We start from the raw sequence: 27,777 nt of genomic DNA, 5'->3' as shown, positions 1-27,777 counted from the left end.
GCAGGTCATCTCTGGCGATTTGCTGCAATGTCAAACACTCCCGTCTTTAGCTAACTCTCCTGTGTTTCCTGCGTGATTACGAAGCACATCACTGTTACATTGTTCTGTCTATACAGCCGGAGGTCCGGCAGCTGTTAAATGTTTACAAATAGATAAGTTTTTTTTTTAAAAAAACGCATGGGGTCCCCTCACCCGGCCACTATTAACCCTAGTGCTGCCAGCTTGCTGCTGGTTACGTGAAAATGGGGGAAAAATTTTGCGTGGGGTCCCCCCGATCTTCATACAACCAGCACTAGGCAAACCAGCCTGGGGTGGGTGGCACTATAGCAGGGGGACAAATGACAGGGGTCCCCCTGCTATCATGACAACCAACCCCAGGCTGTTCAGCGCTGAGCTGGATTCCCTAGGGAGTGGGGTCCGCTGAAAAAAACGAGTGCCCCCCCCACCCCTTCTAAGGACACCCAGAGTGTGTGTATTGTTTTTATTGGGGCTTTATTATTTTTATTAAAATTGGTGGTTTTAAACAGGGAGTAGTGGTATATTTAACATTTTGTTTTGTGGAAAAACAAGGTACAATATTCCAATTTTATATCACTTCAAATGTCAATCACTGACTGCACAATTAAACAAAAATGTACTAATCTTTAATGATTATATAACTAGGTAAAGCATCTCATCAGTTAGTTATACAAATGTGCAGGTAAAATTGTGGGTGTATAAAAAAGAACTATACAAGTGCTGTCCAAAAATTTACATAAAAGGGCACTATATGCAACATTGTCAAGGATAAACTACAACTACAAATAGGTGTATTACAATACGTAGAAGTTGTCTGGTATGGTGTGGGTCCACAAAGAGCCAGTGGTTGTACAGACCTGAAGAATACACAAGTCAATTATATGCTGATTTCAAATAGAAACCGGCTAAGGCAGAGCAAGCCAAATGTATAAATTGGCAAAGCAATTACATTAAGGTGGTTATAAACTCACTATTTCGTCCTTTTACCCAATTTCTCTTTACCATAAAATGTTAAAATAAACATGATGAATATCTCTGAACACCCAACATGTCTCCAATATGTGTATACAGATTTAACATTTCATATTTGTATGCACATTGCTCACACTGAAATAACATATCAAATTACATGTATGCTGGCTTACTTATGATCAGAATATCAGTATAACATCTACCAACCTAATCAGCCACTGGAAAAGCAGATCTGTTTGAGAATTGCACCTGCTCCGATTTCTTATTAATAAGTCTCTTGTTTAAGCAGAAGAAACAAAATTGAAAATTGAAGGGGTAATGTTTACAGTAACTGGCCCTGTCAGAGGAAAGACGCAGGGTCACAGATAATGCGTCAGTGTTTGTCCCATCTCCTCCCACCTACTACTTCTGACCCTGGCGCAGTGGCTGACTAACACTGTAATAGCTAATATTTTGTTTTCACCATTCCATTCAGCTTGTCAAACATGACCAAGGCTAAGATTTTACTTATACACCATTTAGTACCCTTTTGTTTTTACGGTGTAGCTGTTTAAAGACCAAACATGGACAAGAAATTTAGTTAGCAGGAGAGAGATAATCTATAAATGTTATTGTGTACAAGGTAAAAAAAATATGACAAGAACTGGAAACAACATTTTTATTTTATTATAGTATTTTAGATCTTGTATTTGGGTGTCTCAGCACGTGTGAGCATTGACAGGGAGGTGGAGGAGGCTATCCAAGGGGCAATGAGGAACATAGCAGTGTCCTGCCTTCTCCATGGGAGAGATAATCCTTTTATCCTGGAAGGAAAAAACAAGGATTAAGAAAAAAAAAGTCAAGCATTTAATTACTTACATACCATCATGAAATTCTACTAGCCCATCTCTTTATAAAGAGAACATAAAACGCTTATGTGTGTAGGCTTTATCCACACTTGCTCAATACCAGCTTGAGTTCATGGAGCAAGCCAAGGCAAATTCACAAGAATATCAATAATAATCCACTTTTCACCTAATCACAGAAATAGAAGCTGATCCAACTATATTCTGCTTTCTATTCAAATGGGACATGTCAAGATTGCGCTAGGTTCCACAAAATGAAATAAGGTGCTGCTACAGAAAAGAAAAAGAAAAGATATTTGACTGTTCTTTACCAATAACTAATTTCTATCAAAAAAATATATTTAGGTATTGCTTATTTGATCCATTTTTAAAATGCTTTCCCCAATACTGCCAACTTCGCTAATTTAGTTTTTCTATGCTATATCTATATGACCCATTGTTCTATGCCTGCATGCATTTGATTTGTTTAAGTGCACTTATTATCATTGTTCCAAAACAATGGGACACATAGATAAGCAAGAGATGAAGTGGGCAGAGCTAGTACAACCTGTAGTCAATCAAATCTAATTATAATGTTTGAATAAGCCACCATCTGTGTGTCCATATATACAAAGTGGGAGGAGGTAGGCCAACAATACACAACCTGAGCATCTAAACATCAAGAACACATAGTTGTGATGTCAGACCCCTGCCATGCTGATGCAGGAAGAGAGTGGTGTTTACCTGTTTCTCATCTGACAGGGGAGAGGCTGCTCACCTGGTCATGCTATTTTCTCCTGGGCCCTTTTTTAAGGTTGGGTCTCAAAGCTTCTGCACGACCCTGCTTTAGGCCCTTGAAAAGAAGTAGTAAATTAGTAATACTAGTAAGAGCCACATTACATTTAATATGAATATGAAAGCTACATTTGCTGGAATTAGCTGGGAGATTATTGTACTATCAAATGCAGTATTATAGGGAAAATGCTTGCATATTAAGTGGTCATATTCCCTGGACAGTTAAGATAAAAAATAAATAAAGAAATGATCTTTAGATAATATAAAGATAGACATCAAGACTATATATGCTTTAAATTGATAATAGCCAAACAGTCTTTAACTTGATTGTAACTTTCTCATTGGAAAAAGCCCATTAAAAATATGTATGAAGGCTTAATATATATCTCAGAAACGGAGGACATGCACGAGTAATTCTCTGTTTGCCTGGTGCTAGCCAAGAACAGGTTTGTCCCCCAAAAAATCTCAAAAGTATCCATGAAAGCATGGTCAAAGGCTGCTCACATGTAATATTGATTCATCCCATGTATTATTAATGCAATCACAAAAAAAACCCATAGTTGTAAAGTAATCATCTTTTCTGTGCTTGCATCCATAAACATACAACTAATGAGGATGAATCACTAATACCTGTGTGCGGCCTTTAACAATTTATGCGACAGACTTACAGCTAAAGGTCATTTATGAACTACAGAAGTGCTAAATTCCAGCTTTTGGGATGTTACGTGCCTACTGCACCCTGTTTTACTGGAAAGAATATGGAATAGCAGTGATTTCGGGGGAAATGTTTGCACTGGTCGATGGAAGGACTTGGTGACATCATGGGTGTTCCTTGGGTTAAGTGCATGAGGGCATCTTTGCATCAAAGGGAAAGAGAGAGATTTTAATGTGTTCCCTACTTTATAGGAGGGTGCACACCCTTCTGAAGATTTTTCCGGTATCTTGGATCAGGTCTCAGCCCTATACTTGTTACAGGATGCATTGTGCACCCTCGCTTGCTCTCCTGTGAGACAGCTTCTTTTTAGATGCCTTTCGACTAATGTAGTAAAAAGGTTTCAAAAACAAAAAAGTGACACATAATAAATATAGTCACAATGTACCATCACACATGATTAATTTAAGCCATGAAGGAAACTGAAGTTAGGAGTAAAACTAAGCAGGTCTCATAATTACAAAGTGTTAGTAGATTGGACTCAAAGTGACGTTTCACTCTTTCTACCATACACATTTTCATGCATCTCCACAAACTACTGGCAGATTGGAACTGCTCAGAAGTACAATGACTGTAAAGTAGGCGTGCATCTTCAAATGTACTAGGTGGAGGGGAAGGCACACAAAGAAGCATTGTGGGTCCGCATTTTTTGCATATGACTGACTGTCTCTGTATTAATAACAGTACCAGAGAAAATAAGTACCAGGAAACTTTTTAATAAAATATTGCTGTGAACTATTCAAACTCTAAATCCTGTCATTTACATGTTATGGTGACAAATACAATTGGCTTGTTTATGTTTAATCTGACACAAACTACACCAGAGCCACTAATTATTATTATTATTAGCTGCTGCTTAAGACAGTGTTGTTAGCTTTCAGGATGTGTGTCACCATCAGATGGTATCTTGTTCAAACTCCAGGTCCAAATTTGAACACCTAGCCCCCCGACTCTTCTGCAGTTCTTCCCACACTTGTGTTTGCTGCAGAGCTCCATGGCCCCGACCTCCATCACGTCACATCCATTCAAAATAAATAAATATATTCTACCCGGATATTTTTTCAAACATATTATTCAAAGAATTTTCATGAAAACATATAATGGGGAGAATGTTGGGACATCATTATATAAAAGCAAACCATTGTATATAATCACAAATTTAGTTCTCTACTAGAAGTATACAGATTTGCAGAAAAGTCCAGCCAATGCATCCAAACCTAAGCATATTCAAGGAGTTTGATCTTCACCGGTGCTTCACTTCCAAATGCAGCCCAATGGATTCCAAATGTTAACATACACCAGTTTATCAACACTTATATACCACAAAAATAATATTTATGGAATCCATATAAGCGCAAATGTAATCTCATAAAGAGAATACTTATATTTTGGTATATTGATGTCCTCTAGATGTCAATGCGTCTCTGATGAAGTAAATCGCTCAATATGGTCACAACAGAAAACAATATAAAATAGTGTAATACTGTAAGGAGTATAACAATCTGCACAGTAAAAATAAATAGTACAAATAGTTCATTTAGTGTCCAAGGAGAAAAAATGATTATCCAGAATCTTGTCCCCCAATGTCAGAGTAGTCACAAGACAATAGCAGAGTATAAGCCTTCATATCTTTTAAACTTCATTCATCTGCTCCAATGTTTCACAATGTCAGATTGTGGTCTCCAGTATTCAATATATAAAGAATAAAAGAAAGGTATCTAGCATAATACAGTTTATTGTATAAAATCAATTAAAAATATACGTGAACACACTCACATTAAACAATAAGTGGTGAGCAGCAGATAAATAAATAATGACATATACACTCCTACCAGAGATGATATAGGTGTTCAGCAGTATACAAATATATAATCACAAGGGCCCTGGGATCAGTCCAAGTAACTGGAACCTCCTCAAATCCAAGATGGTAAAGTGGAAGGGTGTAATCTCATACAGAAATTAGGTATTTAGCTCTCTTGCTCCAACATGCTTCGACTCAAAGAGTTTTTTTTCAATGTGCATAGAGAGCCTTAGTATCACTTCCTTAAATACTGCCCCTAACCAATAAGCTGAAGGTATACATAGTGGGATAAATTCCTCTCTGTAATATTCTGCCTAAAAATAATCCAGTGATTTGAACACATCCAATTCAGCCATAATACAAATAATAAAAAGCAGGAAATCCTTCTTTCCGATGGTGGAACGCATCCTGATTTCCGGTTCCTTATGTGGGTACTATTGGTAGTATTAGAAATAAAGGTTTTTATAGATGTGGGTCTTGCCAGGTCTGTAGATCAGTTAAAAGTAGAGATGGTCACTGACCCCCGTGTTTTGGTTTTGGATTCGGTTTTGGATCTGGATTACCGTCGTGTTTTGGTTTTGGTTTTGGTTTTGCAAAACCTCCATTGCGTGTTTTGGTTTTGGTTTTGGTTTTGTTTGGTTTTGTTTTGCTATTTTTTGGGAAAATCCATGTTTTTGGGCCTAAATTAACCCAATTTAGTGCTCCAACTGTTTTAGAGACAAGTAATCTAATTGTTGAGGTAATAAATCATCCCAAAAAACAGTTTAATTCTTCGTTGGTAGGCCTATTCTACACACAAAACAGATTGTCTTCCTCTCCATCTATGCATATTGGCAATGCAGCCATCGTCTTTGAATGTATATTACACCCTACACTTATAGTTAAATATGTAAAGAAATGGAAAAAGCCAGTTTGGTTTCTGTCTCTCAAGGCCCCCCTCCACTTGTATAAAATACCAAAAAATTCAGCCATTATAGACTGTACAATATTAATTGACATGGAGAAAGCCAGTTTGGTTTCTGTCTCTCTAGGCCCCCCTCCACTTGTATAAAATACTAAAAAATTCAGCCATTATAGACTGTACAATATTAATTGACATGGAGAAAGCCAGTTTGGTTTCTGTCTCTCTAGGCCCCCCTCCACTTGTATAAAATACTAAAAAATTCAGCCATTATAGACTGTACAATATTAATTGACATGGAGAAAGCCAGTTTGGTTTCTGTCTCTCTAGGCCCCCCTCCACTTGTATAAAATACTAAAAAATTCAGCCATTATAGACTGTACAATATTAATTGACATGGAGAAAGCCAGTTTGGTTTCTGTCTCTCTAGGCCCCCCTCCACTTGTATAAAATACTAAAAAATTCAGCCATTATAGACTGTACAATATTAATTGACATGGAGAAAGACAGTTTGGTTTCTGTCTCTCTAGGCCCCCCTCCACTTGTATAAAATACTAAAAAATTCAGCCATTATAGACTGTACAATATTAATTGACATGGAGAAAGCCAGTTTGGTTTCTGTCTCTCTAGGCCCCCCTCCACTTGTATAAAATACTAAAAAATTCAGCCATTATAGACTGTACAATATTAATTGACATGGAGAAAGCCAGTTTGGTTTCTGTCTCTCTAGGCCCCCCTCCACTTGTATAAAATACTAAAAAATTCAGCCATTATAGACTGTACAATATTAATTGACATGGAGAAAGACAGTTTGGTTTCTGTCTCTCTAGGCCCCCCTCCACTTGTATAAAATACTAAAAAATTCAGCCATTATAGACTGTACAATATTAATTGACATGGAGAAAGCCAGTTTGGTTTCTGTCTCTCTAGGCCCCCCTCCACTTGTATAAAATACTAAAAAATTCAGCCATTATAGACTGTACAATATTAATTGACATGGAGAAAGACAGTTTGGTTTCTGTCTCTCTAGGCCCCCCTCCACTTGTATAAAATACTAAAAAATTCAGCCATTATAGACTGTACAATATTAATTGACATGGAGAAAGACAGTTTGGTTTCTGTCTCTCTAGGCCCCCCTCCACTTGTATAAAATACTAAAAAATTCAGCCATTATAGACTGTACAATATTAATTGACATGGAGAAAGCCAGTTTGGTTTCTGTCTCTCTAGGCCCCCCTCCACTTGTATAAAATACTAAAAAATTCAGCCATTATAGACTGTACAATATTAATTGACATGGAGAAAGACAGTTTGGTTTCTGTCTCTCTAGGCCCCCCTCCACTTGTATAAAATACTAAAAAATTCAGCCATTATAGACTGTACAATATTAATTGACATGGAGAAAGCCAGTTTGGTTTCTGTCTCTCTAGGCCCCCCTCCACTTGTATAAAATACTAAAAAATTCAGCCATTATAGACTGTACAATATTATGAAAAATGGACAAAGCCAGTTTAGGGTCACTCTGTCTATGACACCCTACCCTTAAGGATAAATTGCCCTAACAGCAGCCTTTCAAGATGGTATGTGATATGGAAATGCCACAAGTCCCTTTCCTCTTTGGGGGTAGATTGCACCCTACACTTACATAGAAAGTTTTAAAAAGATGTTATCGGCATCATCTTCAGCTTCATCCTCACCCTCATCAGTGTTATCGTCATCATCACAGACTATCAATTCATCGCCGCTTGAATCCGCCATTAGAGAACAGTCAGTGCTTGCATGTCTTGGATGGTGAAGGCCTTCCTCGTGGAAGATGTAGTTCATTTTTATAAACATCATTTTCTCCACATTTTTGGGAAGTAACCTTCTACGGCGATCACTGACTAAGTTCCCTGCTGTGCTGAACACTCGTTCAGAGTACACACTGGAGGGTGGGCAGCTTAGGTATTGCAAAGCAAGTTTGTACATGGGTTTCCAAATAGCTTGCTTTTCTTCCCAGTAAGGAAAGGGACTGTCTGACATTTCCATATCAACTACCTCTTGAAAGTAATCCTCCACCATCCTTTGCATGTTTATACTCATATTGGATGGACTTATGGGCAAAGTGACACTTTGTTTTGAAAAATCCTTCAAACCAGCCCAGATGTTAAATTGTTCTCGTCTGCCCCCTGTGTCTTCCCTGCTTCTTTTTTGGAAATTTAATTTTTTACGAGCAACAGCTTGAGAAAGTGAAGGAGGACACGTCGTCAAGCCGAGGCCCAGTTCAGCGGCCAACTTGCTGAGCAATAGCTCCTTGCAAAAGTTCACATCTCGCTCATTTACAAGTAAAGACTCAATGTAGGTTTTAAACCTTGGATCAAGCACAGTGGCCAAAACGTACTGATCCGAGTTCAAGATCTTAATAACTCGAGGATCATTGTGAAGCGAATTAAGTACTTGATCGACAAGGCCAACATACTTTGCTGAATTGCTTGCTTTCAGCTCCTCCTTCATTTTCTCAAGCTGCTTTTCCAATAGTCTAATTAAAGGAATGACTTGGCTCAAACTAGCAGAGTCTGCACTGACCTCACATGTCACAACTTCAAATGGTTTCAGCACCTTGCACAGCACTGAAAGGATTCCCCACTGTGCAAGAGTGAAATACATCCCCCCTCCTTTCCCAATGTCATGACTTGTGCAATATGCTTGGATGGCTTTGCGCTGTTCCTCCATCCTCTGAAGCATGTACAGGGTGGAATTCCACCGAGTTACCACCTCTTGCTTAAGTTGGTGGCAGGGCAAGTTAAACTGCTCTTGGAGCTGCTGTAATCTCCTACATGCTGTGGCTGAATGCCTGAAATGGCCTGAAATTTTACGGGCCACCGAAAGCATCTCCTGCACCTCACGGTTGTTTCGTAGGAAGCTCTGCACCACCAAGTTGATGGTGTGAGCAAAACAGGGAATATGTTGGAAATCACCCAGCTGTAATGCTCGCACTATATTGTTGGCGTTATCTGAAATGACATACCCTGGGGAGAGTCCGAGTGGTATAAGCCATGCATCAATCACATCTCTCAGTTTGCGTAACAAATTGTCAGCCGTATGCCTGTTAGTGAAGCCGGTGATACAAAGAGTGGCCTGCCTGTGACAAATGTTACGTAGTGGTGTACATGCTGCTGCTGTTCCTGCTGGTGAAGGTGAATGACCAACCCAGTGGGCTGTCACAGTCATATAGTCTTTGGTTTGGCCACTTCCACTTGTCCACATATCTGTGGTTAAGTGAACAGTGGGCAGAATGGCATTTTTCAGCGCAATCTCTACATTTTTACACACTTTTTGGTATAGTTGTGGAATAGCTTTACGGGAGAAATGGTGTCGCGATGGAATTCTGTAACGCGGACACAAAACCTCAATTAACTGTGAAAAACCAGCTGCGTTTATGGTGGAGATTGGACGCAGATCTAACACTAACATTGCAGCCATGGCGTCTGTGATTCGCTTGGCGACTGGGTGACTGCTGTCATATTTGCTTCCCCTCGCAAAGGATTGTTTCACAGTTAATTGCTGAAATGTAGGACTGCTCATTTTATTCACCTGCCTCTGGGATGACGATTCACCCCCAGCAGCAGCAACAGCAGCAGCAGGACTAACGCTTTCTTCAGAGGAATCAATAATAGTGCCGGAGTCATCCAGCCTTAAGTGGGATGCCGGGCTAACTCCGAGCGCTACTGAGGATATTGATGAGGATGGTGTGGTGGGTGTATTTTGTGGCCGTCGGTATGTCGGTGAGCGGAGGGTCTTAGCTGATGAGGGAGTGCTTGTATTCTTTTGGGAAGAACTTTCAGCTTTTCCCAACACTTTGCCATGAACTCTCGTTAAATGGCGTAACATAGACGAGGTTCCAAGATGGTTAAGGTCCCTCCCTCGACTGACTGTGGCTTCACATACACTACAAATGGCTATACAATTGTTGTCTGGATTTGGGTAGAAATAATTCCACACATAAGAAGTGGATTTTTTTGTTTTATGCCCAGGCATGACAATGGCCTTTTTCTTGTCACGTGCCAGAACTGCTGCCACTGGTGCAGGACTTACACAAACAACCTCATCCTCATCAACATCCTCATTAGCGCCCTCGTCGCCTACACAAATCTCCCCCTCATCCTCTTCTAATTCCAAAGTGGCATCCTCAATTTGGGTATCACCGGCTACACTCGGGCTATTAAGGCACACATCAGCAGAATGCTCACGATTAGACATCCCACTGTTGGATGGACTCTCCACAGGGATTGTTGTCATTTGTGAATCAGAGCAAATATTCTCCTGTAATGCCTCACTGGTATCTTGCAGCTCAGCTTTGACGCGTAACAGTAGTTGTGCACCAATTGTAGGCTGGGTAACTTTTTGGGATCTGCCACTAATAGCCAAAGGTGAAGGCCTCATTCTCTCTTTGCCACTGCGTGTGTAGAATGGCATGCTTGCAATTTTTTTTTTATCGTCACTTAACTTTTGCTCAGTTACACTTCGTTTTCGCTTCAATACAGTAAATTTTTTTTTGGTTTTTGTTTTTTGCACTAATTTGAAAACACTCTGTTGTTTGACATCGCCTTGGCCAGATGACGTACTGGGAACACTAACATCAGGACTGGTGACAGAACCTGGTTGCTCATTTAGATCATATGTGGACTGCTTTGAATCCATTGCGTAGATACTGCTGACAGATATGACTTTTGACAGCCAGAAATATTAATGCACAATTAGGGAGGACACCCCAAAAACACAGAGGAGTGCTAAAATTTATTGAGTAGATACTGCTGACAGATATGACTTTTGACAGCCAGAAATATTAATGCACAATTAGAGAGGACACCCCAAAAACACTGAGGAGTGCTTAAAATTATTGAGTAGATACTGCTGACAGATATGACTTTTGACAGCCAGAAATATTAATGCACAATTAGAGAGGACACCCCAAAAACACTGAGGAGTGCTAACATTTATTGAGTAGATACTGCTGACAGATATGACTTTTGACAGCCAGAAATATTAATGCACAATTAGGGAGGACACCCCAAAAACACAGAGGAGTGCTAAAATTTATTGAGTAGATACTGCTGACAGATATGACTTTTGACAGCCAGAAATATTAATGCACAATTAGAGAGGACACCCCAAAAACACTGAGGAGTGCTTAAAATTATTGAGTAGATACTGCTGACAGATATGACTTTTGACAGCCAGAAATATTAATGCACAATTAGAGAGGACACCCCAAAAACACTGAGGAGTGCTTAAAATTATTGAGTAGATACTGCTGACAGATATGACTTTTGACAGCCAGAAATATTAATGCACAATTAGAGAGGACACCCCAAAAACACTGAGGAGTGCTAACATTTATTGAGTAGATACTGCTGACAGATATGACTTTTGACAGCCAGAAATATTAATGCACAATTAGGGAGGACACCCCAAAAACACAGAGGAGTGCTAAAATTTATTGAGTAGATACTGCTGACAGATATGACTTTTGACAGCCAGAAATATTAATGCACAATTAGAGAGGACACCCCAAAAACACTGAGGAGTGCTTAAAATTATTGAGTAGATACTGCTGACAGATATGACTTTTGACAGCCAGAAATATTAATGCACAATTAGGGAGGACACCCCAAAAACACAGAGGAGTGCTAAAATTTATTGAGTAGATACTGCTGACAGATATGACTTTTGACAGCCAGAAATATTAATGCACAATTAGAGAGGACACCCCAAAAACACTGAGGAGTGCTTAAAATTATTGAGTAGATACTGCTGACAGATATGACTTTTGACAGCCAGAAATATTAATGCACAATTAGAGAGGACACCCCAAAAACACTGAGGAGTGCTTAAAATTATTGAGTAGATACTGCTGACAGATATGACTTTTGACAGCCAGAAATATTAATGCACAATTAGAGAGGACACCCCAAAAACACTGAGGAGTGCTAACATTTATTGAGTAGATACTGCTGACAGATATGACTTTTGACAGCCAGAAATATTAATGCACAATTATGGGGGACAACCCAAAAGCGCTGGGGAGTGCCAAATATGAAGAAAAAATAATAAACCTCTATCCTCCTCTCTGCACTAGCGATTTTGGTTAGAGCAATTGCAAGAACAATATTGTATTCTTTCTCTGTCCCTGCTCTAATTAGCCTATGACTACACCCTGCTCTCTCCCTCTGTCAAATGGCGATGGATTGCTGTGGAGGCGTGTATTTATAAAGTTGAAGTATCGCGAGAACCGAGTCCCGAGATCCGACGACGTCACAATGACGTTCGGCCTCGATTTGGATTCGGAATTGGCGGGAGAGTACCGAGCTGCTCAGCTCGGTACTCGGATACCCAAAGTTCGGGTGGGTTCGGTTCTCGGAGAACCGGACCCGCCCATCTCTAGTTAAAAGTGATCAGAGTAAAATTGAAATGTTCTCTATTCATGACCATGAGTATACGATAAACCACTTCATTACATGTAACTCAAAAAATGTAATTTATATATTGGGCTGCACGTGTGGATTAACATATGTTGGAAGAACAACCAGACCCCTTAAGATTCGTTTGGGGGAACATCTTAGAAACATTAAAAAAGGATTGGTTTCACATGCAGTTCCCTTACATTTTAAAGAAAAGCATAATAGTTCTGTTTCAGGGATTTCATACTGCATGGGAATTGATGTTGTGAATAGCATCTGGAAGTTAAGAAATATAGAAAACAAATTGGCTAGAACTGAGATGTCTTGGATTTTTAAATTGGATACTTTGAGCCCTAGAGGACTCAATAAACATTTTGAAATTAAATGTTTTGCTATATTCTCTTAAGGTAGTTTTAAAGGAGAGATAAATATGTAATAGGATGAGAGCCCCCTCTCTATGATATATGATATGCTGTGATTATTTAAATGTTGCTTGATGGTTTTTATAGAGGATGTGAGACAGATTTGGATTTTTTGTGATGATATGGAAGTTATAATCCCATATCTACATTGGAAGTATTTATTTATTTTATTTACAATGTGCCTTAATTTTAATTGATAAGTAAAGATGTATACTGTTTACAGTGAGTTTTAATTGAACCTATTTACATCTGATATAGATCCTTGGATCGGTTTTTTATACTAATGGAAATCCTCGATTTCAATGTGATGGCGTCAACTGTGTTTACTAACCGTAACCTAGCAACCGAGAAGAGAAGTAACGTGACACTTCATTGAAATATTCTGATCACTGTTTGTTACATAAAAACGGAACTTGAACCGGAAGCGACGCCACATAAGGGAACCGGAAATCAAGATGCGTTCCATAATGCGTTCCACCATCGGAAAGAAGGACTTCCTGCTTTTTATTATTTGTATTATTGAAATTTTATGCAAATATTGGATTTTTATATGTATTGATGGCCGATCCATCTTGGATGTGAGGAGGTTCCAGTTACTTGGCCTGATCCCAGGGCCCTTGTGATTATATCTTTGTATACTGCTGAACACCTATATCATCTCTGGTAGGAGTGTATATGTCATTATTTATCTGCTGCCCACCACTTATTTTTAAATGTGAGTGCGTTCATATATGTTTTTAATTGATTTTATACAATAAACAGTATTATGCTAGATACCTTTATTTTATTCTTCATATATTGAATACTGCAGACTACAATCTGACATTGTGAAACATTGGAGCAGATGGATGAAGTTTAAAAGATTTGATGCAAAGGCTTACACTCTGCTATTGTCTTGTGAGTACTCTGACATTGGGGGACAAGATTCTGGATAATCATATTTTCTCCATGGACACTGAATGAACTATTTGCAGTACAATTCATTATTTACTATTACTGTGCAGATTGTTATACTCCTTACAGTGTTACACTATTTCATATTTTTTCTCTCTTTTATGTGGTTGTGACCATATTGAGCGATTTACTTCATCAGAGATGCATTGTCATCTGAAAGACATCAATATACCAAAATATAAGTATTCACTTTATGAGATTACGCGCTTATAGGGGTCCCATAAATATTATTTTTATGGAAAAGATCTAATCTGAATAGAACACATTTGCTCACATGCTATACTAAGATTAAAATACAGGTAGTTAAAGATGACATGTCTCCAAGAGAAAATATTTGCTGCTCAAACACCGATGCTAATCCACTGCTAGTCACTGCCATAACAAGGGAAATCAAGAATGAAATACTCAGCAACTGCAGACACATTGATTTATATTGAATTGCAGAACTCTAGATAGAGTGTGTGTTGGTTTTTACCATTTGTCTATCTATGTCCTGTAAAATATACTCAGCTTTGCTGCAATTGCAGAGTGCTGCAGGATAAAGCAGGGACATAGGGTTTACTCAAAGCAAAAGCTTCCATATTGATTAGATTCCTGCCATAATTATGAAAATAAAACCCTAGCATCCCTAGTGTCTGCATTGGCATGATTGATTGTTTTTCTCTTACTAAACTGGAAACTGTCTTTAGCTGAAGTCTCCTGAGGAGGCCCTGCAGTTATATCACAGAACAGTATTCAAGCATTTATGCCCTTAAGCATCCCAATCTTACTCTCAAACATTGCTGCTTCTATGTTTTGAAAAAGAAAGTGTGCACGTAGTTAGTCCTCAATCATATCTTTGATTTCATGATTGCCTCCTGCTGAGTAACAAAGAATAAAAGAGCAAACAGAAAAAGTACATACATACAGTACATAAACCAAACACATAATCAGTTAAAGGAACAGTGGTGAAGCTATAATCGGTGCTATTTTATCATCCGTGTTGAACTGTATTATGTGTGTAAGATATGTATGTGTCATTTATATAATGGTAAAGGTGCATTCTGAGTAAGATATATATATACACTATATGGACAAAAGTATACGGACGCTTGACCATTACACCTACATGTACTGAAATGACATTGTATTCAAATACATATACTTTAAAATGCAGTGGTCCCCCTTTTGCAGCAATAACAGCTTCCACTCTTCTTTGAAGTCTTTCCACAAGATGTTGGAGTGTTTCTGTGGGAATTTGTGCCCATTTATTCTGTAGAGCATTTATGAGGTCAGGCACTGATGTTGGACGAGAAGGCCTGGCTCGTGATCTCCGTTCCAATTCAACCCAAGGGTGTTCGATGGGGTTGAGGTCAGGGTTCTGTGTGGGCCAGTCAAGTTCTTCCACACTGAACTCATCAAACCATGACTTTGTAGTCCTTTCTTTGTGCACAGTCATGTTGGAATAGAAAAGGGCTTTCTTCAAACTGTTGCCACAAAGTTGGAAGCATAGCATTGTCCAAAATGACTTGGTATGCTGAAGCATTCATTGCCCTTCACTGTAGATAAGGGGCCTAACCCAAACCCTGAAAAACAGCTCCATACCATTATCCCTCCTCCACCAAACTTCACAGTTGGCATAATGCAGTCTGGCAGGTAACATTCTTACTGCACCCGCCAAACCCAGACTCACCCATTTGGCTGCCAAACGAAGCGTGATTCGTCACTCCACAGAACACGTTTCCACTGCTGCACAGTCCAGTGTTAGTGTGCTTTACACCACTCCATCCGATGCTTACCATTGGTCTTGGTTATGTGAGGCTTGCATGCAGCTGCTCGGCCATGGAAACCCATTCCATTAAGCTCCCACCGCACAGATTTTGTGCTTACATTAATGCCAGTGGAAGTTCGGGACTCTTCAGCTATGGAATCAGCAGAGCGTGGGCAATTTTTACACACCATGCACCTTAGCAGTCGTTGACCTCACTCTGTGATTTTACATGGTCTTCTGATTCGTGGCTGAGTTGCTGTTGTTCATAAACGCTTCCACTTTCTAATAATATCACTTACAGTTGACATGGAATATCCAGCAGGGATGAACATTCACAATCCATCTTATTGCAAAGGTAGTATCCTATCACAGTACCACGCTTTAAGTCACTGAGCTCTTCAGAACGACCAATTTTGTATCACAAATGTTTGCAAATGGAGACTGCATGGCTAGGTGCTTGATTTTATACACCTCAATTTAATAATTAACAGGTGTGGCCAAATACTTTTGTCCATATAGTGTATATGTGTGTGTCCTGTGGTATCTGGCACCAAGACATTAGATTGTTTAAGTCCTGTAAGTTGCGAGGTGGGGCCTCCATGGTTTGGACTTGTTTTTACAGCACACACCACAGATGCTCAATCAAATTGAGATCTGGGGAATTTGGAGGCCAAGTCAACACCTTGAACACTTTGTCATGTTCCTCAAACCATTCCTGAACATTTTTTGCAATGTGGCAGGGCGCATTATGCTGCTGAAAGAGGCCACTGCCATTAGGGAATACCATTGCCATGAAGGGGTGTATTTGGTCTGCAACAATGTTTAGGCAGGTGGTACATGTCAAAGTAACATCCATATGAATGCCCAAGGTTTCCCAGCAGAACACTGCCCAGAGTATCATAATGCCTCCGGCTTGTCTTCTTCTCGTAGTGCATCCTGGTGCCATCTCTTCCCCAGGTAAATGACGCACTCGCACCCGGCCGTCCACATGAAAACGTGATTCATCAGATAAGGCTACCTTCTATCATTGCTTGGTAGTCTGTCAGTTCTGGCAATCACATGCCCATTGTAGATGCTTTTGCCGTTGGACGTGCATGGGCACGGTCTGCAGCTACTCAGCCCCATACGCAGCAAGCTGTGATGCACTGTGTGTTCTGACACCTTTCTATCATAATACAGAAATGGAAGTTGCTCAATCAATTTATAGGTTCACAGCAGATGCTTGAAAGGGTGGGGTTATCCAGAAAAAAAAAAATAGAGAAAAATCCACCAGCACACTGCTATGAACTAGTAAAAGGGCTGCTTTCTACTTGTACATAAGAATGTAGAATTCTCAATTACACATATTTGCAAATGCATTATAAGCCACCTGACACTTCACAGGGTGGAGTTATCCTTTCTATCATAGTCAGCATTATCTTTTTCAGCCATTTGTGCTATAGTAGCTCTTCTGCGAGATTATACAGACTAGATAGCCTATGCTACCTACGCACATCAATGAGCCATGATCCTGTCACCGGTTCACCAGTTGTCTTCTTTGGATCACTTTTAGTACTAACCACTGCATACCGGGAAGACCCCACAAGATGCTGCCATTATGGATGCTTTGACCCAGTCATCTAGCCATCACAATTTGGCCCTTGTCAAAGTCACTCTTCCTCGCTTGCCCATTTTTCCTGTTTTCAACACATCAACTTCAAGAACTGACTGTTCATTTGCTGCCTAATGTATCCCACCCCTTGACGGGTGCCACTGTAACAAGATAAGCAATATTATTAACTTACTTGTCAGTAGTTTTAATGTTTTGGTCGATCAGTATATATATATATATATATATATATATATATATATATATATATATATATCTATATATATCTATCTATATCTGTGCTATATCTAGGGTTTTGTGTATTAAGTGATACAAAGAACTACAATGTGCACTAGTATAAATTGCACAGGGAACAAGTGTGAAAATGGTGTGAGCAATTAACAATGCTGTCTAGGAACAGAGTATAGTACTTACATGAATATACTTATATTTCCTTATTCAAGATATTAAAAAAAAAAAAAGTCATTAGCTCCTGCCTGCTAGTTTGCTTTTTTATGTCAAACCTTGGCCCTTGACAAATAGTCTTTCCGTGGGGTCTGAAATAAGTTTAAATAAAAAAAAAAAAAAAAATCTTAGCGTGAAGGGTACATTCATCATTGGGTTATATAAGTGGTCAGTCGCTGGCTTCTGCCCATAAAAAGCAGTCGGAGCTCATATCTATTCCAGACCCTTCCGGTCAAAGTCCCTGATTCTTTCTTGAACTCTGTTCAATCTATATGCGGTGGGTTTGTATGGCAGGGTAAGAGACCCAGACGTAGTAAACTTTGTTTAGCTAAATCTAGATATAATGGTGGTCTGGGCCTCCCCTTGTTTTGACAAATATTACCAAGCTACACAAATGACTCATCTCATTTCTTGGCTCTCGCCACTGGGACTCAAGAAGTGGGTGGATATTGAAGAATTGTTGTCTCCTTTAAGGTCATCCCAGATTCTACTTGTCTATGTGGTACACTTTATGGACAGGCAGACTAGGAGCAATGGAGTATGTTTATTTAGTCCCACCGTACATAATGAGAAATTTAATACGGTAGCACATTCAAATGTCTGACACAGTGCTTTCATTAAGGCCATGGTTTATGGATGATAATTCTGAAATTAAGATGAACTTGTGTCCTACAAAATTCAGCTGTTCCTTTGTAAGCTACCAGCCATCTCAATTCTCTGCGCAAATGGGCTGCCATGTTATTAGCAGGCAAAGGTGGTTACCTTGTAAAATCCAGTGTGATATCCAGTCATGTACCAAGCCATCAGCATACAAGCTAATACATCTTCATCTTCCTGTTCCTCTTCATCATAATCCTCCCACTCTGTGCTGAAGAAAGGCGGTGGTGGAGGTGGTGGAGGAAGGGGGGCTGACTGGGAGAAGGAAAGCAAGTCAGTTTTCAAGTGGGTCAGTAAGAGCACTGGGCAGATATTGGGTGTATAAGGTAAAAGACACCTACCGGAGGCCAGTTGTGCCAGGTTGGAAGATGAGCCCTCACAGGCGGTGGTGGCGGTGGCCAAAAGCAGCCCTAAAATAACAAATAAAAAAACAGAGCGTTAAGTCTCATCAGTAACTCTTATTCCAAGAATCCTCCAGGATAGCACCACATTATTGGGAAATCTAAGCCACCATCGTGGACAAAACATTTTCTGCACCTACACTTTAACTGATCTATATCAACCTTTGTCAGATCTGAAGCATGACAAATAGCAGATGCTTACATCTCCTACTCTCCAAACCCTTTAACACTGGGAGCATTCAGAGTACAGTTGTACAGGGGGAAGTGCCCATATCAGTGGTAGCCATTGTCTCGCTCACTGCTTGCTGGCAGCCAACTCCTGAAGTCTGTGAATCTCTGAAATAGCATCTTGATAAGTGCAACAAGGTGATGGGCCAGAGTGCAGGATGTTAACGGTTTATACTTTATAAAGATTATTTACTAATAGGGAATTAGGTTCCAAAGTGATTTTGCAATTTACTGATATTTTACAACTGTAAATGTGGTGGCACAATCAGTGCTAATTACCCCTTCATGAAGGGTTGTGTTCATAATTCAGGATCTTCTTTGACTATCCTGTCAATGAGAGAAAGGTGGGGGGTTGTTTAGGCCAGCTGAAAATCCCATTATCAATGTATCTGCCCCCACTGGAGGATTAAGTCGAATATTTTGTATGGTCACATATGGTAAATGAATTGATGTGTGTCCAATATTTGCTTTAGATGATAAAAAAGGCTGACCTTCAAGGACCCCTGGGTATTCCTACTGTGTTACCCTCTTCCAAACCTTGACAAATTCTCTAAGAAACTGACTATGCACATATTGACGGCTGCCAAGTTCCTTATAGCTCTCAACTGGAAAAACAATGCCTGCCTCATTGTCTCTCTCCACCCTCAAAAAACAGATTTGGCATGTTGCAGCCATGAAAGCGGTCACTTATTACCTTCACGACAGGGGAGATGTCCTTAACCAAGTCTGGGCACTATATGGCTGTTCGTGAAAAGTACACTCCCCTCTCGGCCCTTAGCTCTCCCATTATAACTTGTGTGGTGAACGCTCTCTCTCCCCACAAACCTCCTCTTTTACCTCTCTGACCTACCTGCATACTGCCCTCGCCACCCAAATAAACACACATTTCTCTCTATTCCTACAGTCTACTTTTTCAAAAATGCTTGTAAAAAAAACTAAAAACTGATAAGTCTGTGTCCTACATTCCACCTGGACACAATTTTGTGACGGCTTTACTGTTATGTTCCTGATTGACCATTTAAAACAAAGACATATTAAAAAAAAAAAAGGCTGACCTTCAACCACGAATATGGACAGCATATTCACTTCTGTCCAGACAAAAGATTCTTGCTACTAGTCTCCCGAATTTGGGGTCCATCCAATTAGTTTAAATACTGTGGTGATATTGTCTGCCAATCTTCTTTCTGATCTTTATTTTATTTAAGTGTAAGTAGCACCTAATAATTTGAAGACATGGACATATGGCCCTTCTACCACATCCCTCTAGACTGGAGGTATTCTAAATGGGATTGTCAGTGTAAAAATTTAGCATTTGTAGTTCAAATTACAGGCTTCCGAGCCGACTAGGGGATCCCTTTATCCCTTATTTAGAATTCTGTCTGTTCTTCAATTATTCTAGTCCTCTTCCATCCTTTTTTCAGGATGTTGGCTCTCATTTGGGTCTTAATGTTGCAGTATAATAGAAAAAAAAAACCAGTTCTTTTCTCACCTACAAAATACTAAACATCTGGTTTGCACTGACAAAGGCCTCTTTACCAATCCTCATGGTCCATAAATTGCCTTTAATAATATGTATCTTTCATTTCTTTCATGCAGGAATCTTCTCTCTCCCCTCTACCCCAATATCCTACTTCCTCCCCTTCCATACTTTCCTCTCCAGAAAGTATTCAGAGATTCAGAGTTTGACAGCTCCTTAGTTCTAGATTTGGAAGTAGAAACCTCTGAAGCAGAATTTCTGATAACTTGATAACTACCCCTCATTTCTTGGATTGACGTTTAATTAATAATATTTTACCCCCTTTATGTAAAATATTAAGTAACTTGGGAACTGTGCCTGTGCCCTTGTGCGTTTATATGAACATAGAACTCCTTGCTGCATTCTAATACACTTACATTATTTTATAGCAGGCGTCACATTATTTCTATTACAGTCATGGCCAAGTTTTGAGAATGACACAAATATTATTTTTTACAAACTCTGCTGCCTCAGTTTTTATGATGCCAGAATGTCATGAAGAGTGATTAGATGAATTGCAATTAATTTCAAAGTCCCTCTTTGCAATGACAATGAACTAAATACCAAAAACAACATTGTCACTGCATTTCAGCCCTGCCACAAAAGGACCAGCTGACATCAGGTCTGTGATTCTCTTGTTAACACAGGTGAGAGTGTTGACGAGGACAAGACTGGAGATCACTCTGTAATGCTGATTGAGTTAGAATAAGAGACTGGAAGCTTTAAAAGAAGGGTGGTGCTTGAAATCATTGTTCTTCTTCTGGTTACCTGCAAGGAAACATGTGCAGTCATCATTGCTTTGCACTAAAAGGGCTTCACAGGCACGGATATTGCTGCTAGTAACATTGCATCTAAATTAGCCATTTATTGGATTATCAAGAACTTCACGGAGAGAGGTTCAATAGTTGTGAGGAAGGCTTCAGGGCGCCCAAGAATATCTAGCAAGCGCAAGGACCATCTTCTAAAGTTGATTCAGCTGCGGGATCTTGGCACCACCAGTGCAGAGCTTGCTCAGGAATGGCAGCAGGCGGGTGTGAGTGCATCTGCACGCACATGGAGGTGAAGACTTTTGGAGGATGGCCAGGTGTCAAGAAGGCCAGAAAAGAAGCCACTTCTCTCCAGGAAAAACATCAGGGACAGACTGATATTCTGCAAAAGGTACAGGGAATTCACTGCTGAGAACTGGGGTAAAGTCATTTTCTCTGATGAACCCCTTTCAGATTGTTTGGGGCATCTGGAAAATCGCTTGCCCTGAGAAGGAAAGGTGAACACTACCATCAGTCCTGTGTCATGCCAACAGTAAAGCATCCTGAGACCATTCATGTGTGGGGTTGCTTCTCAGCCAAGGGAGTTGACTCATTCCCAATTTTGCTTAAGAATAGAGCCATGAATAAAGAATGGTACCAAAACATTCTCCAAGAGCAACTTCTCCCAACCATCCAAGAACAGTTTGGTGACGAACAATGCCTTTTCCAGTATGATGGAGCACCTTGCCATAAGACAAACGTGATAACTAAATGGCTCAGGGATCAAAACATTAAAATTTTGGGTCCATGGCAAAGAAATTCCCCAGACCTTAATCCCATTGAGAACTTGTGGTCAATCCTCAAGAGGCGGGTGGGCAAACAAACCCACAAATTCTGACAAACTCCAAGCATTAATTAGGCAACAATGGGCGGCCATCAGTTAGTATGTGGCCCAGAAGTTGGTAGACAGCATGTCAGGGCGAATTGCAGAGGTCTTCAAAAAGAAGGGTCAACACTGCAAATATTGACTATTTGCATAAACTTAATGTAATTGTTAATAAACGCCTTTGACACTTATGAAATATTTGTAATTTTACTTCAGTATACCATAGCAACATCTGACAAAAAGGAGCAGCAAACTTTGTGAAAACCAATACTTGTGTCATTCTCAAAACTTTTGGCCATGACTCTATATATACACACTGACTAATGCCTACTCACTAAGGAAGGACTAGCAGGCTCAATAGACTAAGGATGTGGAGCAGTATTCTCTAAAATGTCCATATTGTAACTGAAAAAAAATGATCTCCGTGATCTCTAGTCATCTTCTCTTTAATACACTTCAGATTTAGCACCTTCAAGAGCCCTGCCTCCTGCCAAGTCTATTCTGCTGCGTCAGGATTTACTTTCCACATGATTTTCCTACAGCCTGTAGGAAACTTGGGAATACATCATTCATGTCCACCCTAAGTGTGGAAAAACATGAAAGGTTGCATTAATATCAAACATAGAAATTTCATGATTTTGGCAGTCATTTCCTCAAGCATGAGTGAGCTAGCCAAACCCATTCTTACACCCCTAGAGAAGCATGTGACCAAGACTCACAATGGTTACCTGTTGTACTGGTATCTGACTGCCCCACAATACAAGAGCTGGCACAAGGTTTCTCTCACAAGCATAGTAGACAAAGAGGTCCTGATTTTCAGCCCTCTGGCTCAACTTGCTTAACTTTATCCCTGTGGGACTGGGATACACTGAGGTTGTGAGAAAGGGAATGGGATTTTTACCTTGTTCCTGACTAGAGTTAAAGGGAGGGATTATCTCCTGTGGTGCTGTCCTTGAAATATATTTCAAAATTTATCTCAATCATTACTTTTTTGACTATACTTGAACAGAGACATGAGTCCATGCTATCCTATCTTGCCAGAAAATAGAGGAGACTGTTCACAAAAACAAACAAACAAACATTGCCTTGTCTAACATGTAATGCACTAACCAGGTGTAGGATAGTGTAAGATACTCACCTTGGGTGGAGGAGGAGGAGGTAATGAAGGTGGAGGTGGTGGAGGGGGAGGTGGAGGCGGTGGTGGAGGTGGAAAAGTGTACATCCAATCAGATTTCTTCCCCTGTTTTCTCCAATGGCGAGATAGGTCGGGCGAAGAGGTAGAACTCCTCCTTGTGTACAGCCAATCTGTGTCTTCCTCATCCTGCCAATCAAAGCTGTTAAATGTAAAAGGCAGCCAGCCTCTGATGTACCATGCTGAGTCTTCCCTTATGCCAATTCTACAGATGGCAAGTTTAGTCACCCTTTGTAACAATCTTAACCCCTTTATCACCAGAAAGGCAATTTTGGAGCCACAAGTGACTGGGCAATTCCAGGTCATGCAGCCACAATACAATATTATCTTGCTGGAAGTACAGAACTAGGATTATTTTGGTGGAAAGAAAAGGGTTAAAAGTGATTGTTTTTTCCCGTCAAAACTAGACCCCAATAATTCCTTTCTCATGTCAGCCATGATCATATTATCCCTGAAGTCTTTGTTCTGTCTCTCACTAAACCAAGCACAACGCTTCACCTTCCTGTACTCTAGTCTAGAAATGTCAGGCCTACCATCCCCCAGCACTTGCAGAAAAATAACAATTTCTTCCATCCTCAACCTCTCTGCCAACCCTAAAGGATCCAGGCACCAACCACATTCAGCCCCACACATATCAGGCTGTGTACCCCTGAGCTGTCCAGTCCTAGAGGTGCAGGACTCGCCTGCTTCTTGCTGCGAGTGCGTGCGTGGACACTGGATGGAGGCATCAGATCAGCCAAGTTCTGCTCCTCCTCATTCTTATATCCCTCATACACCACCACACAGGTGCCCAACACCTCATCCACAGAGCGAATAACGGCCAAGTATAGCTGTCCATCCTCAGACCACTGCACTGAACAACGGTCACCAACCTTCCACTAAATGGGAAAGAAGAATGAGAGATGGTGGACTTGTAGATATTATAAAATTAAGAGAGATATTAAAAAAAAAAGAAATAAAACTCAAAGAAGTAGCTGAGCTGCAATCTGGAGAAAGTGACCTGGAGGGGAGAAAAGTTTTCACCCACTAGATAGTATAGCTTTGAAAAGTATAAGATTCTGTGGTAGGCAGTCTGGAAGTGAAGGTGTCATGAGTCTGACACTGGTAGAAAGGGATAAAATAGAGCGATCAGTCTGGCAAAGGATGTGGTGCGGACAAGTGTGTAGTGGGGTGTGAACGAGGTAAGAATAGAAGCACTGGCACCGGAGAAAGGAATTGAAAGGTGTCATTGAAAAAACTGGAGGGAAATGGAGAGCAGGGCTAGAGTCTCCAGTGTGGTAGTGGAGGTGGTGACATTATGTTATCAATATGGTAGTGGAAAGGCATGACACAAGGTAATAATAATATAGCAATAGAAGTAAAGGTGTTATAGGTCATACAGTTAAAGTGGTGAGGACATAATTAGTGTAAATCAATGTGGAAGTGGTGGGGAAGGATTGAAAAGGCCACCAGTGTGGCACTAGAGGTCAGAAGACAGATGGCATCATCAGTGGGAAGAGTTGGTTATCAATAAGCCAGTGTAGACGAAGAAAGGATATACCAAAGTAGCAGTGAGTATGGTTCTGAAGGAGTAATGAGCTTTGTAGTGGACATATGTGTAAGGAAAGGACAGAACATTTTATCAGTCTGGCAATAGAGGGAGACAGAAAGGTTCATCAACAAGGCAATTTCGAAGGTTTACCAGAAAAGTCAAAGGTTAATGAAGACTTAACTATTTTGACAATAGATATGGAGGGGACAGAAATTGTCATCAGTGTGGAGCTGGTATGTGGGAGAGGAAATCATTTTTGAGTAAGAGCGAGAGGCAATAAGTGTTAGGTGGTTGATGACACTAGTCCAACAGGAATAATTTAGTCACCTTTCCGGCAGGTGGGGTGCTATCTCCACTGCTTCCTACAGACACTATTTCATCCAGCTGATGCCTCTCAGTGTTTCCATAGCCATCATATTGCACCACACATGTGCCAGTTTCTCTATCAATGGATTTTACTGTAGCGGGGTAGACACACCCATCTTCTGACCAAACGGCACTACAAGGGTCTCCCACCTTCCACTGAGAAACAAAAAAGAGATAACGATAAAATATAAAATAAGATTGTGAACACGTGTACTTAATGTTGTTAGCAAACAATCCATACAAAATAGAGTTCTCTGCCAGAAAACAAACTGAAATAAAGTATATTTACTGCATTAGAAACATTAGAAACAAAGCAGATTTTCGGTTGTGTTACTCACTTTTGAAGCAAGGGAGCGAGTGGTGGGCTGAGCGGAAGGATGGGCGAGAGGTGGAGGAGGCTGTGCCTTCTTCTTCTTGCTCCACTTCTCTCCCTCATCCTTTGGGTAATCCCTATGGCCATCTCTTTCCCATTCCGACTCTCGGGGGGCCTCCCGCTGACAATCTTTTTGGGAATCACCAGGTGCAGTGGCTCCTTCTGATCTCCGGTTCTTATCACTGCATCTAAGCATATCCTAAAGGGCAGGGATTAAACTGGTTAATGTTTCATTGAATCTTCATCCATTTTTTGTTTTTCAATTAAAAAGCACAAATTAGTAATACAACGACTTGCAAATGATTTGCTTTAATGTTTGTGTTTTGTCCTAAATATGTTACAACACTTCTGAATGTTGTTCAACACTTTACTACTCTTCAGCATTAAACTGTTTCTGCTGCTAAAGTTAGTGCATCTATGAAATCTAGAAACATAATGACTCTAGTAAAGGAAAGCAGCCGTGAGCAACAGAGAAGGATCTGCACACAGGACCTTCCACACTTTACAATAGAATACACTGAATTTTAGGAGTTACTGTGTTCCAGCTTGTACCTGGTTACCTTAACAGGACTGTTGTAGTAAAGTAATCAGAACTGTATATAATTGAAATGGTGTTGTGAAAATGCTGTCTTGCTTGTTCACAATTTCACTTGACAAAGGTCAGCTGGAAATCTAGTTTCAGAAATGTATATGTTTAAACAGCATTTATATGTGATTGATTTAACCACAAAGTGGAATAATGTATAACAATTATTTATCACTTGGGACTATACATTAAAAATATGCATTCCCTTAAATCAAAAGGGTCAATACAGCTATGTGGTAGATACCTGGAAAGACTGGACAGCCTTTTCATAGGATTTAATAAGAGCGGCATCGTCCCACTCATCAATATCTTCACTCTGCAAGACCCGAGAGAAGATATTTCAAGACACATTTCTCTCATCCTAATTCACAGTCATCAGGAAATGTACCACTCACCTCCTTCCCAAATCAGTCAACAGAACACATACCTCTACCTTACTTCCTAATTCAAAATCATCAGGACACATTCCTTTGTCCTCCTAATTCACAGTCATCAGGACAAATACTACTTCCCTCTTGCCAAATTCACAGTCATCAGGACAACTATCTCTCTTCATTCCTAATTCACAGACATTAGGACATCTACCTATTCCCTCCCTCCTTGTTCACAGACATCAGCACGTCTATCTCTCCCCTCCTTCCTAATTCACAGTCATCAAGAAGCATACCTATCCCCTCCTAATTCACAATCATAAAGGCGTCTACCTCTCCCATCCTTCCTAATTCCAAATCATCAGAACACACACCTCTTCCCTCCTTTATAATTCACAGTCATTAGAACACATAGTTCTACCTTCCTTCCTAATTCAGTCATTGAGACTCCTACCTTTCCCCTAGTAACTAATTCAAACACCTCTCTATTCCCTCCTTCCTAATTCACAGTCATTCAGGAAACATACCTCTCACCTCCTAATTCACAATCATAAGGATATCTACCTTTTCCATGCTTCCTAATTATAAATCAACAGGACACACACCTCTTATCTCCTTTATAATTCACAGTCATTAGGACATGTACCTATACCTGTCTTCCTAATTAACAGTGATTGGGACACCTACTTCTCCTCTCCTTCCTAATTCAGTCATTGGGACACCTACCTCTCCTTTCCTTCCTAATTCACAGACATCAGGACACGTATCTCTCCCATCCTTCCTAAGTCATCAAGACACATATCTCTTCCCTCCTTTATAAATCACAGTTATTGAGTCACATACTTGTCCCTTCCTATATAATTCACAGTCATTATGACATTAACCTCTATCTTCCATCCTAATTCAGCTATTGGAACACCTACCTCTCCTCTCCTTCCTACTTCATAGTCATCAGGACATGTATCCTCCACCTCCTTCTGAATTTACAATCAGCAGGACACCTACATCTCCCCTCCCAATTCACATGCATCAGGACACTTACCTCTCCCCTCCTAACTAATTCACAGTTATCAGGACACCTCTCTCTCTCCTCCTTCCTAAAATACAGTCATCAGACATGTACCTCTTCCCCTTCCTAATTCCCAGTCATTTGGACACATATCTCTCCTTTCCATCCTAATTCACAACCATCAGGACACATACCACCTCCTGTTAACACACAATCATCAAACATGTACCTCTCACTTCTGCCGAATACACATGCATCTATTCACATAACTCA

At 40.1% G+C, this 27,777-nt stretch overlaps 1 protein-coding gene across 11 annotated transcripts in view; it reads right to left on the bottom strand.

Moving 5' to 3' along the window:
* Positions 1 to 1,634: 1,634 nt before the first annotated feature.
* LOC142151201 (survival motor neuron protein 1-like) overlaps positions 1,635 to 27,777 on the bottom strand; it is a 28,638-nt gene continuing 2,495 nt past the window's right edge. For 2 of the 11 annotated variants that reach the window (XM_075206573.1, XM_075206634.1), the window contains exons 2-10: positions 26,369 to 26,440; positions 25,504 to 25,737; positions 25,127 to 25,321; positions 23,916 to 24,146; positions 23,215 to 23,397; positions 18,641 to 18,709; positions 18,405 to 18,554; positions 2,593 to 2,667; positions 1,635 to 1,793 (exon numbers count right to left, since the gene is read on the bottom strand). In XM_075206573.1, the coding sequence (XP_075062674.1) occupies positions 2,602 to 2,667; positions 18,405 to 18,554; positions 18,641 to 18,709; positions 23,215 to 23,397; positions 23,916 to 24,146; positions 25,127 to 25,321; positions 25,504 to 25,737; positions 26,369 to 26,440 (1,200 nt within the window). In that variant the 3' untranslated portion in view covers positions 1,635 to 1,793; positions 2,593 to 2,601. The other 9 variants (XM_075206625.1, XM_075206644.1, XM_075206588.1 and 6 more) reach the window with 8 other exon arrangements.

This window comes from Mixophyes fleayi, chromosome 1 (genome assembly GCF_038048845.1).
Source record: "Mixophyes fleayi isolate aMixFle1 chromosome 1, aMixFle1.hap1, whole genome shotgun sequence".
In the NCBI taxonomy this organism is placed as follows: domain Eukaryota; kingdom Metazoa; phylum Chordata; class Amphibia; order Anura; family Limnodynastidae; genus Mixophyes; species Mixophyes fleayi.
Note: the sequence above shows the minus strand (reverse complement) of the source record. Positions and strands in the feature narration are given on the sequence as shown.